General features: G+C 42.7%; 1 protein-coding gene across 4 annotated transcripts in view; it reads left to right on the plus strand.

Moving 5' to 3' along the window:
- LOC144691363 (uncharacterized) overlaps positions 1 to 16,963 on the plus strand; it is a 65,788-nt gene that overhangs the window by 12,826 nt on the left and 35,999 nt on the right. For 3 of the 4 annotated variants that reach the window (XR_013579111.1, XM_078559384.1, XM_078559386.1), the window contains 6 exons: positions 2,201 to 2,400; positions 5,121 to 5,210; positions 7,158 to 7,232; positions 9,102 to 9,206; positions 12,002 to 12,545; positions 16,606 to 16,809. Coding sequence is in view for 3 of the 4 variants with exons in the window: in XM_078559384.1 (XP_078415510.1) it covers positions 2,201 to 2,400; positions 5,121 to 5,210; positions 7,158 to 7,232; positions 9,102 to 9,206; positions 12,002 to 12,545; positions 16,606 to 16,809 (1,218 nt within the window). In the remaining variant the exon portion in view is untranslated. The remainder of the gene's footprint in view (positions 1 to 2,200; positions 2,401 to 5,120; positions 5,211 to 7,157; positions 7,233 to 9,101; positions 9,207 to 12,001; positions 12,546 to 16,605; positions 16,810 to 16,963) is intronic. The other variant, XM_078559385.1, reaches the window with a different exon arrangement.

Below are 16,963 nucleotides of genomic sequence, written 5' to 3' on the forward strand. Positions count from 1 at the left end.
GGAAGCCATTCGGCCCATTAAGTCCATGCCAGTCTTCTGCAGAGCAAACTAGTCAGTCACATTCACTGCTCTAACCCAGTAGCCATGCAAGTTTCAAGTGCCTATCCGATTTCCTTTTGAAATCATTGATAGTCTCTGCTTCCACTGGCCTCCTAGGCAGTGAGTTCCAGGTCATTGCTACTCACTGCATAAACAAAGTTCTTTCTCATATCACCCCCCACATACCGCAACTCTTGTCCAAAACCTTAAATTTGTGTCCTCTAGTCCTTATGCCATCAGTTCATGTGAAGTTTTTCCTTGTCTTACCTATCCTCTATCAATCTACTTTAGGTTGTTCCTTGCTCTTCTGCATTACTAGTCTAAACCTTTTGATACAATGATCACTCTTACCTAAGTGTTCCTCCACTTGGTTCATTAGCCCACCTCATTCCCAAGTACCAGATTCAGCAATGTCTTGTTTGTAGATGAGCCAAGAATATACTGGTCAAGGATGTGCTCCTGAACACAATCCATAAATTCCTTACCCTTTGATGTTTGGATATACAAGTCCCCTCAAATATCACCACTTTTGCACAACTCTGTGATGTCCCAATAGATTTGCTGCTCTACCCCCCTCATCATTTGGAGGCCTATAGAACACTCCCAGTAGTGTGGTCTCCCTCTCTTTGCTTCTCAACTCTAACTGAATGGATTCTGTCCTAGCCCCCTTAAAGACACCCTGTCTTTCCAACCAGACAATGTCTTCCCTAATCAGTACTGCCTCCCTTCCCCCTTTTTTCCTTCCCTATCTTTTCCAAACACATTAAGTCCTTGGATATTAAGCACCCACTCCTCACCAATTTTAAGCCACGTTTCCATTATTGCCACTCTGTCAGATTCCCTTACAACTATTTGTGCTTGTAGGACATCAATGTTCTTCACCACAATGTTTTTACATATATGCATTTGTATTGCTCATAGTTGGGCCATTTGAAGCTCATCTTTCCATTACTGTAATTGGCTGAGATTCATATCTTACAGCTGTTGCCTCCACTAGTTTAACAATCATTTATCTTTGAATAAGCAATTTTTCTAATATATTTAATATGCGATTTTCACTCATTTTAGATTAATCCCCCCCCCCCGCCACCCAAAAAGTCAGTGAGGAATGCACCCCCACCTATTCCAGCTGCCCCGCAGCCATTTAACTCCCCGGGGAGCAGTAATTGGCTGGAGGTGAGACTTCTGCCCCTCACTCAGAAGGAAGTCCTTCCTCAGAGAGCTGTCAGCCATCTGATTGGTTGGCAGCTCTGTAGTCCCAGCACCACTGGGAGTGGTGGCCACTGCTGGAACTACAAGCGGACCCAACAGTGTTAAGTGCTAGAACCCAACAAGCTAGGCTGGTGCAGCGTTTCACAGCGCAGATGGGAGGGGAGGCCCGGGGAGTGGGCAGTGGGGGTTGTGTTGGAAATGCCAGGCGGGGAGGGAGTACCGGAGGTGGGGTGGGAGTGGGTGGAGACAGACCTTGGGGAGGGAGACCAATCTAGAATGGAAGCCAGTAATGGAGGCACCCACCCCCTCTACACCCTCCAACCCCCTTCCCCCATATCCCCCCCCCCTCCCCCGACTGCCCCTCCCCACTCCTCTCCCCAACTTTCCCACCCAAGGCTAAGCAGGGTGATTCCGCCGGGCTTTCCCCATATTCTTGAGCTGCTCCCACCAATTAAAATATTGCAGCCAAGGGGAAACAGCCCTTAAGTGATCAATAATTGGCCACTTGAGGGCCTCCAATTAAGGTGAGGGTGCGTGGCTGGCCTAGGCCTCGCCCAGCACCCCCCACCCTGACACATGCAAACCCACAGAGGGGGACTGTAAAATTCTGGCTGAACTATCTTTAACTTTTGTGAGGCACAGTTGAACCACTTTTCACATGGAATTATTTTTGCTGTTCCCTATTGATGCGTGGCGACCAAAACTGGACACAGTATTTCAGCTGTGCTCTGACCGCTGCATTGCGAAGCCTCAGCTAACCGCTGTGCACTCCAGTGTTCTGCCAGTGCACCCACCTCCGCACTCTGCCAGCCTTTTCAATTTGCATTGAGAACTGGCGTGGAGCTTTATTGGCTTTTGGTAGGTCACTTTTTAAAAAAAGTTGTATTTATAGATTTTTTTTAAAAAAAAAGTTTTGTCTGTTTTGCTTTTCCCATTCTCTGATTTTCAGTACAGAAATCAGGAGCAGAAGGCCCACCCAGTGCTTCAGGTATGAATACCAATGAGGCAGCAGCAAACCTGCCACAAGAGTGCCTACCGAACAGAAATGACATTTCATCTAGTACCGTATCGCACGAGGCTAGACACAGGGCTGGAGAATACACTTACACTTACAGACCAAAAAGAAGGAAGATCACAATCCATAATGCAGTAGGTATTGCTACCGAGCTCAAGAATAAAAATGTTTGGGGAGAAATAAAATGACAGGGCTCTTAATTCAAATTATTAAACAGTTCAAAAAAAATCACCACTGAATTTATACTTTGCTGTTTGTGGGTGTTTGGTTCCTATTTTGCTCGTGCTGCCTATTTGTTGACCTTTCGGAAGGGAACTGTTACTCGAGGAGTTCACCTGAGGGCCTCGATCACACAGGATGGCTGTGCTGTTGTATAACTGTGTTGCTTCACGCAGGGACTGAATACTGCACTATGTATAACTCAGTTGTGGACATATGACCACAGAGGGGTATCTAGTACTCATTCATTTTTTTCTATTCCTTCATGGGATGTGGGCATCTCTGGCAAGGCCAGCATTTGTTGCCCATCCCTAATTGCCCTTGAACTGAGCCAAAAACAGAAACTGCTGGAAAAACTCAGCCGATCTAACAGCATCTATGGAGAGGAAAAAAAAGAGTTAATGTTTCGAGTTCGTATGACTCTTCTTCGGAGCTAAAGAGAAGTAAAAATGTGATGAAATTTATACTGTTTAAGGGGGGGTGGGGTGCAGGTGAAGCTGGATAGAAGGCCAGTGATAGGTGGAGGCAAAGGAGAGATTGACAAAGATGTCATGAACGAAAGGACAACGTGGGTGTTAATGGTAGTGGTACTGGCTAAAGGAGATGCTGATGGTGGCATTAAGGTCAGAAAGCAGAATGTGATAATGGCAGGATAAGGGTAAGCACTCTGGAAAGAACAACATGAACAAATGAAAGATGGCCCTAGTGGGGGTGGGATGGAGTGGGTGGAGGGGATGGTGATGGGGAAAAAAGATTGAAAATCGGATAAAAGGTGGGGATAAAACATTGAATAAAAATGAAAATAAATAAAAAAATAAGTGGATAAAAAAATGAAAATGAATATTGAGAAAAGGGTGAGTGGCTTGAACTGAGTGGCTTGCTTGGCCATTTCAGAGGGAAGTTAAGAGTCAACCAGAAGTTGCATGTAAGCCAGACCAGGTGAGGATGACAAATTTAAAAGACATTAGTGAACCAGATGGGTTTATGCGATGATCAATGACGATCAATGCGTGCGTCCCGACATCATCATGCACGTGAGCAACATTGAGGTCGGTGGCCGTGCCTGCTGACAATTAAAGGGCCAATTGAGGCCATTAAACACCCTATTGTCCACAATTTCATGTTGTCTGTGCAAGTTCGTGCTTGTCGCACGGGTAGGCGGGCAGCCTGTTTTTAATGAAACCTCAGCCAAGGGCAGGATGAAATGTCCAGGGTGAAATATAAAGGTATAATAAAAAAAAAATTATGTTTTTTGAGTTCTGCTGTCAGGAGCTTAAATATGTTTCATAGACACAGTTTGGTGCATTTTTTTTTGTCATTTAATCTGTACAAGTCTGCACCTCCCTGAGGGAGCTCCGCAGCAGCTGTCTGCCTTCGGGGAGCTCGCTAGAAACGCCCACCCACACCCCCACTTTTGTCGGCGCCCGCCCCCATCAGCTGCTCTGAGGCATTCTTAGCACGTGTTTCACGCTAGCTGGCCAACCGTGGGCGGAAGCGCATTTCGCATCTGCTTCCAGGCCTGCCAACTTGGCGCGCACGCCTAGCGTGAAATTCAGGCCTATGTGTTGGAATGGTGTTTCTCTCTTCACTTTTTGAAAGGCAGCATTAACCCACTTAAAACAAACAGTTTAACACAGGAAAGTCCTACAGGCTCTGCGTTCGCACACTGTTATTGTCAACAGTATCTTCTATCTTTTAGTGTTTGTATAAAATAATGAGGTTGAATCCTGCAGTGGTGAACAATCCAAGCTGCCAGACTTGTATGATATACACTTGTGCCTCTTTTGCCTCACTGCACTATTGCTGATAATAGTACTGCACCAAAGTGAATGAAGTGGCATACTGCCTTTGGAGGCACTGGATCCCACTTAACGACGCAGTGCTTTGGGCACAGTTTTAATTGCTGCCTCCAGAGACAGAGGGTAACTTTTCTTTTTCGACATTCCATCCATTTAGTACTTCTGTATGGTGCAGAAATACAGCTAATCACCTACTGGCCAATGCAGATGTTTTGCAGCTGTCAAAGGGTTCCCAAGTCGCAACTTTCCAACAGTGGTGCACCAGCTCCTTGAAGTCGATCTGTAACGTAAAATGGGTAGAATTTTACTTACCTCAGAGAGGGATGCCTTGGTAAGGCACCCCTTGTGGATCAACAAAAAGCCCACTTCCGCTTATCACTCCATGATCAATGGTGGTCTTTTTTTCCCAAGTGAAGGGAACTGAGAATTAAATAATTTTCACCTTTTTAACAGGGATTGAAAGCCCAAAATCATAACACTAATTAGAAGGAAGAATCCATCAGCGGTGACATTAACTTGGAGATTCAGAGCTCTTTAAGTTTTTGCTAACAAATCCTGATTTTAAACAAATATCAAGGCACATTACCGAGCTCCATACACTGCACGAATACACAATAATCATAATAACTCAAAGTAATTATGGTCAGAGATTAGTATCATCTTTATATTGTAATTATTGCTATATTTTATGTTCATGTCCATGCTACTTTCACTTTAATGCTGGTTAGAATAACCTTTGACTCATCTAATGATAATGGTACAAAGCGATCGGCTTTTAACTGGTTCCTCTATACCCACTGTTGAGCACTTTGTGTGTGTGTGTAAATTATCTACAGCCTCAGATGAGAACCAGAGACACTGGAGATTATGCAGACTACGAAGAAAATGGTGACTTTGTTTACGACTACAGTGCTGACTATGAATGTGTAAGTAATTCTAGTTGTACATTCCCTGTGCTTCTGTCAAACCTTATTAGATGTATTCTCTATCTCACTTAGTGTGTGTTCATAACACACATTTTAAAAAAATACCCTAGTTAAAAAGTAGAAAATATTAATATCATGCCTAGTTTACCTTTAAACATAGAATTTTTAAAAAAATGTTTTGGTAGATTCAGCTATTTCATTTAAGTTCAAAAATTTTGCTACACCATTGAAAAAGTCCATGTTGCACATTCTCCTTGGATCTGAGAGCAGTGAGTGAGGTACTTACTGCTTTGAAACAAGCCACCTTGGAGAGGTGCACAGTATTAATGCACAATAGCAGGATGCTGTGGTTTACTCCCTTCCTTCAGTGCCTTTCTGCCTCTGCACAGGTTGCACTGAAAACTTGCCCTGTGATGAATCGACTTGGGGAACACATGTCCCACTACCACTTACGAGTAACATTTTTGTGCATCAGTCTGCTGGGATGCAAGCTGTCGATTTTTTTTAAAAAATTGCTTTAAGGAGTGCCTACGGAATAATGCAATTTTGTGGCTCAACAAATGATTACATTTTGAAGGTCCTGGAAGACACACCTCTCGACTGTTGCACGCCCTTTGATGGTTTCAGTCATTGTTTTCAATGTTCTTTTTGGAAAATGCTCTTTAGGAACTTGAAAATTGTAGTGAGTAAACTGAGGGACACTTAATCCAATTGCCCCCATGCCCCATGTAGAAAATGTCGTAATTCTCAAAATGACTGGATTTTCTGTATGTCAGCTGAACTGCAATTTTAGTGTTTTGTATATGCTGCCAAAAACTGTTTTTTGTCACATTTTTATCATGTTGTACAACCTGTTCAGCAGGGCAAACAGGTCAAGTGGTTCCAGGGCAGTGTTCACCATGCTCTTGGGCTGGCAGCCAAGGCGGACATTATCAGTTCATGTTGACACATAAGTGAACTGAAGTCCTACTCTGCGTAGATTCCTAGAGACGGATTTTGCAATCCCGAAACAGGACCAAATGGAGGCGGATTGATTGGAACAAATAGCCACTGGGTGCCACGAGCAGAAGCCCCACCTCCAGTGGTCATTTTGCGGGGCGCGGGGCAGAGTTTTCAGGATTTTCACTGGGGCGACAGGCTTTGGAAGCCCTCTGCAGCCTCACTGAGTGAGAAGAGACAAGAACAGCCATTGAGGCAGGAAAGAAGGCCAGGAAATTTCTTGAAAGGCAAGTTAGAGGATTTTTAGGGTCATGAGTGTGACATTGGAGGTAAATGAACATTGGAGGGAGGCCAGTAAGGGACGGAGTAGAGGCAGGGGGATGACTCCTTAAAAGGGTCAAATTTTGGACAGGCATTGATTTTGATGGGCCCTATGACAGAGGTCCCAGGACGCTCATATCTGCATTTTTAAGTGCTGGCAACTGATGCTCCGACCTTGCCGGCACTTACAAGGGATCATCAGAAGGCTAGAAGAAATGATGGCTGAGGTGGGCCTTTCAACGGGTCCGCTCTGTGGCCTTCCCGCCTTGGATCTGCCAGTTGAGATGGCAGACTCCCCCCACCCCGACACAAAGTGGGGTCTTCTGCCAGGAAAATCCTGTTTCCCAGTACGTGGTGGGAGACAAGATTGTGACAGCAAGATTAGTCCCACCTCCCGGTTCCTGCCTCGGACGTGAAACCCTGGCCCCTAGCCTCTATTTGTCTCCTCTCATATAACACAGTCGCGATCTGGAACTTCTCTATAGTAATTGATAGGCAAAATCCCCAACTCTGCTGCTTGCTATTTGGCATCTTAGGAAATCTGGAAAATTGATTGAAAGAAATGAAGAATTTATATTTGTGCTTCACATCCAGCTCTCCGAAAATTAAATGTACTCAGACAGCAAAGCTCACAACACTTACATTTTGTGTAATTACAGTGAAGCAATCCATCTTCTTTCTACACAGGCCAGTGATATGTCAGAAGGTTCGTATGTTACAGATCAGCAGAGGACTCTGGTGGAGGTTCTGAATTACTGCCAGGTAACAGCCAGCTCTGTGACCTTCTAAATTGGTTGTGCAGTTCTTTAAATATTCTAGCAAAATGAACCCTTCTCCTATCCCCAACATGAAAAATAAAAATGAGTCTAAAAGGTTCAAAACCTTCTTAGAGCGCACGGGCTTGGATTTCTGTGAACTTCCTCCCGATTGTTTACCGAAATTGTGACAGAAGATTGCAGAGAACTGTGACCCTCTAGACAGTCAGGCGGTGAAATGTAGAACTGGAGCCTAATCTTTCTTACACGTTTCTAAGCTTTTATTTACAGAGACACACGTTCCAAACATGCAGCTCCAAACCTAATGAGCACAGTTTCAGTCTGCTCCCATAGATTGGAGCACAAGTGAATCCCTTAATACCCACCACCTGAATACAATTAATTAACCAATTAATACAAAATTGACAACCCCACAGTCGCTTTAGAATATGTATCTACTAGCACAAACAGGTTGGGTTGAATGGCCTTCTGTGCAGTAAATTCTATGCAATAATTAAGGGGTAGAAATTCATCTCCAGCAAGGGAACAGTGTGCTTGTATCAGATCAGCCAGCCATTATACGCAGTGTCTTAAATTCAGTTCCATAATGGAATTAAATATCAGGCACTTCATAACAGGCAGCCAGCCTGACACTGCCCACTTTGTGCCACTGTCTTAAACTAATTTCTACTCCATTTTTTTTTTGGATTGTGTACCTCCCTCCTGTCTCAGTATGCCACAGCCCCAGTTTCTCTCCCGAGCCATTCTGTGGCCTTTCCATCTGAGGTTACATACCCATTAGTGCCAATTTCAAACTCTCCTAGGCAGTGGGCTGCACCTGTCCAAGCTCATTTCACACAGGACACTTACAGCCATCAGATAGAGCAGGCTTTCATTCTGTCAGCCAGGACTGGATGTGACCCCAGACACCAATGATGAAAGGCCAGTGTCTAACTCATTGTAGACACCTCCATCCCCATCTGATGTCACTTAGCTTCCAATTGGATCAAAGATACAGCTCTTATATTTCAGGAAATAAGCCTATTTTTTCTACCATGAAGGAAATAAGACCCAACTGCGTTGCCAACGAAAAAGGAAATTCAATGCTATGTTAAGACTGAACTCCCTCTCTTCTTGCACCTCAACAATACCTCCCTGCCATTGGCACGTGCAATCATGGAATATAATGTTACAGCACGGAGCAGATCTCTTCATGTTTGCACTGGAGAATTTCTCCACAAGCCATCTAGTCTATTCCTATTTTCTTGCATTCTCCACGTACCCTGTAATATTTTCCTTTTTCTCACAGTATCTGATACCCTTTAAAAGAATTTGAACTGTGCTACAGCTCACTATTGGAGCAGAGAATTCCACATTCGAACTGCCCTCTGCGTAAGGAACTTTCAAGTTTCCCTTCATAACTGTTACCCCTTAACCCTGGCAAGAGCTTATGAGTTTCCACTGTACATTTCCATTACCTTTATAACTTAATATCAGGATATCCCAAACTGAACCCAATAACCAGAGCAGATAAATCATTTGCTGATTTTTGTGATTTTTTTTTTTAATACATGATACATAAACTGAAGTTGCCACACTTTGTAACAGCTCCAGTTATCATCAGCAAAAATGATCTTTCCAACTGTTTCTTCAATCTTCTATAATTACCAATGCAGGCTGCCTCTAAATGCACTTTTTGTGTTCTTTGGTTTGGTATGTAGACTTGTAGCTTTGTACATTTGATGTAAGTAGTGTCTGAACAGCTGCAGGTTCAATTTTTGCTTTCTGCATTTTGCAACAGAATAAAACATCAAGCACTTTTAGCTACTTGGAACTACTGTGTACTTTGATCTCTGTGTCTTCCTTTCTCTGTCAGGTAATGTATGCTGCTATCCAGAGACTGGATAAGAAATTTGATGTCCTGCATCGTAGGGTCACTGAGATGCATCAGGGGAGAATGAAACCTATGTTTTTTAAACCGGTAAGTATTGCTGTAATCCAGGCAACAGGATTAAAGTGTGGGGCATTCACAGTCGAACTAGGCTATTACCGGATAAAAAAATCAGATGCTTTGTGGGTCAGTTTATGTTGGAAATAGAATTGAACCTTCACAAAACTTGCTTCAAGTACTTTGACTTAAGCCTAAATAAAAGTATAAGTTTCTAAGTGTGTTATGTTAATCTGCGTAATTTTTATTTTTAATTTTTGGAATGTGGGCGTCACTGGCAAGGCCAGCATTTGTTGCCCATCCTTAACTCAGCCCTTATGGCTGAGCAAGCCACTTAGTTTATCAGAGGGCAGATAAGAGTCAACCACATTGCTGTGGATCTGGAGTCACATGTAGGCCAGACCAGGTAAGGATGGCAGATTTCCTTCCCTAAAGGGTTTTTATAACAACCGATGATAGTTTCCTGGTGATCATTACTGAGACTAGCTCTAAATTCCAAGTTTTATTAACTGAATTTAAATTCCACCAACTGCCATGGCTGAGCCTGTATCCCCATAGCACTAAATTGAGTCTCTGGACTACTAGTCGAATGACATTATTTAATATATATACTTCAATCTTTTTTTTTCAAATTAAAACCTTTTAACACATCAACATCCTGGGATTATCATGGACCAGAAACTGAACTGGACCAGTCATATAAATACTGTGGTTACAAGAGTAGGTTAGAGGCTTGGAACTGAGCTTCTGACTCCTGTCCACCATCTACAAGGTACAAGCCAAGAGCGTGATGGAACACTCTCTCCACTTACCTGGATGAGTGCAGCTCCAACAACACTCAAGAAGCTCAACACCATCCAGGACAAAGCAGCCTGCTTGATTGGCACCCCTTCCAAAAGCATTTACTGCCTCCACCACTGACGCATAGTGGCAGCAGTGTGTACCATCAACAAGATACACTGCAAAAACTCACCAAGGCTCCTTAGGCAGCACCTTCCTCTCCCAATGACGCACAGTGGCAGCAGTGTATAACACCTATAAGATGCACTGTGGCAACTCGTCAAGGCTCCTTCAACAGCAATTTCCAAACCCACGACCTCTACCACCTAGAAGGACAAGCCCAACAGACGCATGGGAACACCACCACCTGGAAGTTCCCTTCCAAGCCACTCACCATCCTGACTTGGAAATATATCGCCGTTCTTTTGCTGTCACTAGATCAAAATTCTGGAACTCCCTCCCTAACAGCACTGTGGGTGTACCTACACCACATGGACTGCAGCGGCTCAAGAAGGCAGCTCATCACCACCTTCTCAAGAGTAAGGATGAGCAACGAATGCTGATGTTGCTAGTGATGCCCACATCCCATGAAAAGGGAAAAAAAAATAATTCTGCTTAGCTCCAGCTGTCTGGCACAGCTGCAGAAGGCAGGAATTTCCGCCACTTTTGCTATCTGCCTAGCCCAAACTCTTCTTCAACCTCGCTTGCCCAGGTCCAATTGGAAGTCCGACTTCCTTCTTCCGCCCACCAAGAAAACCCACTACGAGTGTTGTGAGCCAGGCAGCTCCTCTTCCAGGGTGCAATGTGAAATGCCACTGGGGGAGAATTCTCAGCCCATATCTCTTCCCTCTATTCCAAGTTGCCGCTACTTACCAGGGCCACCAGGTAAACTGTGGTAGTGGGCCTAAGAGTACACCTGCAAATGATAAGAGGCCTCGACAAAGCTTTCTCCCCTCCCTCCAACTCGCCGTGCTTTAACTGATCATATTCAGTGCCTTCAGTGGATAAATTCAGCCAGCCTTGGGAGCCAGTGGCCCCTTTAAGGTGACTTAGGTCGTCCTCTGGTGCGGCAGTGTTGCCTTTGTTGCAACACTACCTTCATTGTGACACTCCTCAGGCTACCTACAGAAATCCTGATGGCAGCTTGTCATGAGTAACGGCCATGAACCAAGGAAGCAGCCAGAGACAAGAAAACTGCAACTCAATCACCCAGTTCTAGAAGTCAGTGATTTATGCCACCAGCTGAAATGAGGTGGTTTGCTATTCCCTTGCAATCTCCCCCACCGCCCTTTCTAAATGTTGGAACTGAGATAATGGTTCAAAGTAAAAATGAGGACTTGCTGCGTATTTGACAGGATACCTTATGCCTTGTTATGAGTTTGAGAAAGCAGTGATTCTTGTAACAGTGGTGAGAAGACAGAGAAACATCCTTGGATTCACTATAATACAATGTTTAATTTAAGGGCCCTGAAAACATGGATTACACGTAACCAAGTCGCAAATGTCTCCTGAGTGGCCAGGATCACAAAGTAGCGCATTTTGAATTTGGCTTGTCAATTGAATTAAAACAATTCCTACAAAAAAAAGTCATTCTTTTTCAAGGATTTAAGCTTGCTAGTTTTGTGTAGCTTGTGTTTTTGTTAATCAGTATTGCAATAGTGTGCAGTTTGAGCTGGCAGCATGATCTATTTAGCAACAATTGAATACGGTCCTTTATAAAAGTCAATGCTCTGCTTCTGAGACCAAGATTCAGTTTACGAGGCTAGAGTATTGCACTCACCAAGTGACCTCAAACAGTTGATGAGAACAGGTCAATTCTCGTCGTTCTTCTTGCAGTTCATATTAAATTGAAGCAAAATCCTGCACCTGTGCTGCAATATCTATAGTAAAACTGTGCAAGTAGTTTTCAGCACCACTGGCTGGCAGGAAGTTTAATTTGGATGGAGGCAGGATCAGGGGAAGGTGACAGTGCCTCCATTCTGAGGGTCTAGTGTCTTTTCCTTCCCTTGACTCTACCCCTGCTTCTTAATTCTAATTGTGATTTGCAGAGACTTATGACTGTGTCCTATGGAAATGCCCACCAGATGCCGCTCACCAAAATGAAAATCCAGAAGCCAGTGGAAAGGGAAGTACGGATCCGGATGCCACCACCTGATCAAGGGTCTTGTTCTTCCCCACTCAGGATACGAGTGGAGAAAGAGCCAGTGAACATTCCCATCCCAAGCAAACCTGTCCGATCCTCGCCCCAGCCACAGATAATATATAGCAGTGCAAGAGCAGCAAGCCCTCCTCTGCCCACCATTCACTCTGTCCAGTCTTTGCAAGAACCCATGATACAGTGTTCTGCTACTGCCATTGGCATTTCTGACTTTGCCCAAAAGAAAACGACTATTGAGCAAGACAGTAGGGTGCCTGTGTCTTCAGGTGCCTATGATGCAGTGAGATCCACCGGAAGACCATATCAGGATGGATGTACTCCCAGAGAAAAAGAAGCATTTGTTAATGTAAAAACTAGCAACGACGCTGAGCGGCAAACCAACTTCTCAAAACCTGAAGTTCCTTCATCATCGAGTGCAGACGGTATGAATTTTGGTAGGTAATAGTCATGTACCAATAAGTATGCTTTCATTCAAGTGAGTTCAGATTAAATGTTTAGTACGTGAGCCATGTTATACTGTGTACCTTGTCAGCCTTAAGCTTAATTGTATAAATTCATTATAAATTGGATTTTAAACTTTGAGGTAGATATTTAGGAATTTTGAATGTTCTCAGAAAGCAAAATTGCGATCTTAAAATTTGCATAATTACTTGTAAAAATCAACTATAATAGATGAAATTGACAATGAAAATGACAAAATTTTCTTGCATTCGATTCCTAAGCCAGTTTGATTTATTTTAACCATCTTGTAAATTACATTCTGTAAAGGTGGATCCAGTTAATGTTCCACAATGTGCGTATGAATTTCATGCCGGGTTTTAAATCTGGATTCAAACAAATTGTTAGATTTCCACGCACGGACACTAGTATGCTCTATTCAGGTCAAACCCTTCTAAAAATGTCTACATAATACACATAATCTTGAAATATAATTAAGATCAATGGAAATAAATCCTGAACACTTACTGCCTAAACCCCATATGCAAAGATTTCTTCAAAATTTAAATATTGAAAGTTAATTCTGTAGATGGTAGTTTGTTTTTTTAAGTTGTTTTTTGTTCTGACCAAATTTTGAAATAAGAGACTATATTTATAAACATTAATCTCTTAAATTCCCTTCTTCTAGATGACGCTTGTTCATTTGTGCAATAAATTATGATTGCACCATATTTTAAAATTGACCATGGGAAGCTATCAAAGATTTTGAAATGGATGCCAATTACTCTTTTGATTGTATCAAAATAATGCTGATGTTCCACTTCAGATATCACCCCTAAACTTCAATAGAACCTTTGATCTAACTCATTAAATATTTCTTCAGAGTTCCGTAGTGCAATTAAAAATATTCCCAACTGGTAAAAAATATGTATCAGCAACTAATTTTTAACCCTGTGAGTATAATTCTGGTATTCTGGATAATTTGTGGAGTATGCCTGAAAAAATAATAATTCCCAGTTGAGCACCATACACAGGGGTGTAACTTTAAAATCATTGATAGATACTAAAACCAGGAGTGTGAGGGCTTTATTTAACATACAAACAGGTTGCGTTTTCTTTTCAGTCAAACTGAAAACTGTCTGTCATTGTGTCTACTTTGCATTTGTATGTAGATTGAAATGTTATTGCAAATATTTAATTCCCTAAAATCCACCAAGTATTGTGACACCCCTGCCCCTCTTAAGTCCTTCAGTCAGCATATGAGGCTGTATTTGTTCTCCTGTCTATAGTTTTTATTTATTTGAATTATATTTTGGAGTTTTAAATTAAGTATTATTTCAAATGTACCACTTGGCCATTACACTTTTCCAAAATGAAAACTTTTTATAAATTTATTTTATGCCTTGCGTTAAATCACGAGTACTAGTTAGTCACTTCATGTGATGCAATGAAAACTCTCTGGCTTTGACCCAGATTTTGGTCGGCTGCATACAGAGGCGGGAGAATTCACGGCTTTGCAACCCCGACCTTTAAAAATGGCTGCCCAGAGGTCAGATTTTCGGCCTGCGGGGCAGGCTGAGTTAGAAGTCGGGGCGGGCAACCCCAGAAGAAATGAGGAGGCTGCCAGGTGCGGAGGCTGGCTGGGTAGAAGGCCTGCCTCAGGGATCCGGCACTCTGTCGAAAGTTTAAAAATAACGAACAAAACATGAAACATCCCTCCAGGCCTCACCGCCAACACAGTCCCCATGCCTCATCCATGCCAACTCATGTCTCTTCATACCCCCATGCCAAGGTATGCCCCCAAACAATGCCATGGCCCGCCTCCATGCCAACCTATGCCATTCCACACACCCTCCCATGGCCCTTTCGAGCCCCTATGCCAACTCATGTCAACCGGTGCCCCTCCCCACCCACCATCCTTTGCCCTTTTCCCTACCATGCAAACTCACCTAGTGTCCACCATGGGCAGACCTTAGGACATATGCTGGTGTGAGATAAAATTAAGTTCTAGGTGTCTACTGCAAATTTCACTATATGGAAAAAACACACTCATTCATAAAAACCCATTTACTACATTTACATTCCTTCAACTAAATAAAGCCTTATAATAACAAACATTTCATTCAAGTGTACAATCCTTTATATTCATAGCACCACATCAAAGAGTCTCTAACCGCTTGTAGCTATCAATTAAACTGTGAAATGACAGTCACCCTGTTGTGATAATGGATGGTTGTGTGATCAGTCATACAGCATTAATCCAATCATGGAAGCCCTCAGGCTTATGTCAATAGACATAGAGTGAAATAGCAAGCAATCATTTTTTTTAATACTCCAGACATTTTTTTTAAAGATATAAAGGTCAGGACTTTTAAATAGCTTGACAGCTCCCTTTGACAGGTGCTTTTCACAGGCCCTCAATACTTTTGACAGTTTCTTTTGACAGGTCCTCTTGTCAGGTGCTTTTGACAATTTTAACAGTTTATTTTGACAGGTTTGTTGACAGTTCCAATGAATTTCACAGTAATGAGTTTATGTATTTTTTACGCACATTTATGCCTACTTCTAACAATTCCAAAGTGCATCTGACCTCCCCCAAAGTGCACCTTACCTCCATCAAAGGTTTTTCGGGACCAGATCGAAAGGGGTACCTTACCTCTCCAAAGAGGTACCCTGGCTATCCAAATGAATCCGCAAAGTTCAGACCTGCACTTACCAGGCCTAATCTGCACACTTTGGGTTTCGCACTCTTAAGGCCACGAAAATCGCACTTCCGTGGAGGCAGCTGATGATGTAAATGGCCAGCTGCCTCCATAAAATGCACATGTGCGAAACAAGTCCCGCCCCTGTGTAAATGGGAGGGGCCACGTTCGAGGGCAGGTCTTATAATTTTCGGGAGGTTCCGCTATTTTCGCCACAACTGAAAAGCTCTCCGTAATGATGAAAATATGGCAGAGGAGCAAAGATGACTGCAGGGCAATTCCTAATCAATATTTTATACACTAACTAAATTCATTTTAAAATGCTTTTAAGAAAAAGTCTCTCATTGTGAGTATATTATTTCCAAAGTGGTGAGTCAGTGCAAAGAAAGAACTTGCACTTACGCAGTGACTTTAAGCCATAAATCTAACATTGAGACAGTGGTCTCAGTAAAGAGTGATAGCAGCCATTATAGAAACAGGAATATACTTAAAAGCGCAGTTGGTTCAGCCTCACTTCCCATAGATCTACTAACCTTACTTACTGTGAGCTGTTAGAATAGCAATGCGATCCTGGTTTAACGCCCTAAGCTGCCTTTGCATTATCAGAATTAAATGTAGCATAAATTTAAATATCTGCTTTTAACATTCTTTTCTATTACCTCAATAACTAAAATATTATGATGGATGAACAACGAGATCAAGTGTGTTATCCGCCAGCCATTTTTTTTAGGCTTTGGATTCACGTTCAGCCGAGGCTGTTGGGATAAAATCATCTGTTTATTGGCTGCAGGATCTTGCAGGGAATGAGTTTGGCAATTCCTTGTGGGTCCACAACACATATTAGCTCTAAACTGACATCCTCACTCATGCCCTAGTTATACTATAGGGGTGTATCAGAGATTGTCCTGTAGCAGCACCAATGGAGGCACCAAAACGCTCCTTTGATCTGCCTGAGTCCATATCATTGTGAGCACAGTGTGGTTTCCAGGGTTGGTCACCTCTGCTTGCCAACTGGTCGGAAGTCATAGCTCCAGTTGTTTAACATGGAGCTTTTTTGTGACACACAATGATTTCTCACTGTTGGTATGAGCTGGCATAATAAGAAGGAGGAAAGGCCTGACCCCATAGATCCCTGGTGATCAGAAAATTAAAGAAAGACAAAAGCGTGGTCGGGTTTTTCATTTGTTGCAAAATAGAGAGGTAATGCTGTGCTCTTTAATTTGCAACAAAATGTACCTTCATCCTTCCCCTGTGCCTCTCATTGGCCTAAGAAATGGAGGCTTTGATTTTCAGCTTTTTTAACAAGTATTTTCCTATTTTATATTTTAATGATTTGTCACTGTTGAATTTTCAGAATATCTGGGTGACCCAAGGCGAAATATAAAGGTGCCTGCAGCATTTTTAATGAAGGCGCGACAGAAAACCAAGCCAAAGTACGTAGCACGTTACCTCATTCGGATGATGTTCCCAAAGGATACGCTAATGTATAGTAACATGCAAGGTGACAAAATTAGAGGCATCAAACCGTTGGATCCTAATAGGGTCACAGCTTTACGAGGTGAGCCTTGCTCTGGATGACGGATAATATTTAATTTGTCACAAAGGTACTTCTTTTTTTTTTCTATCTCATACTGCTATGGGTGTTAATTGTATTAAGTCAAAGCTTCTGAGATGCAGTGCTTAGTTTAATGTTTAACACTGCAATGGTGTTT

Source organism: Cetorhinus maximus, chromosome 16, assembly GCF_964194155.1.
Source record: "Cetorhinus maximus chromosome 16, sCetMax3.hap1.1, whole genome shotgun sequence".
Taxonomy (NCBI): Eukaryota; Metazoa; Chordata; class Chondrichthyes; order Lamniformes; family Cetorhinidae; genus Cetorhinus; species Cetorhinus maximus.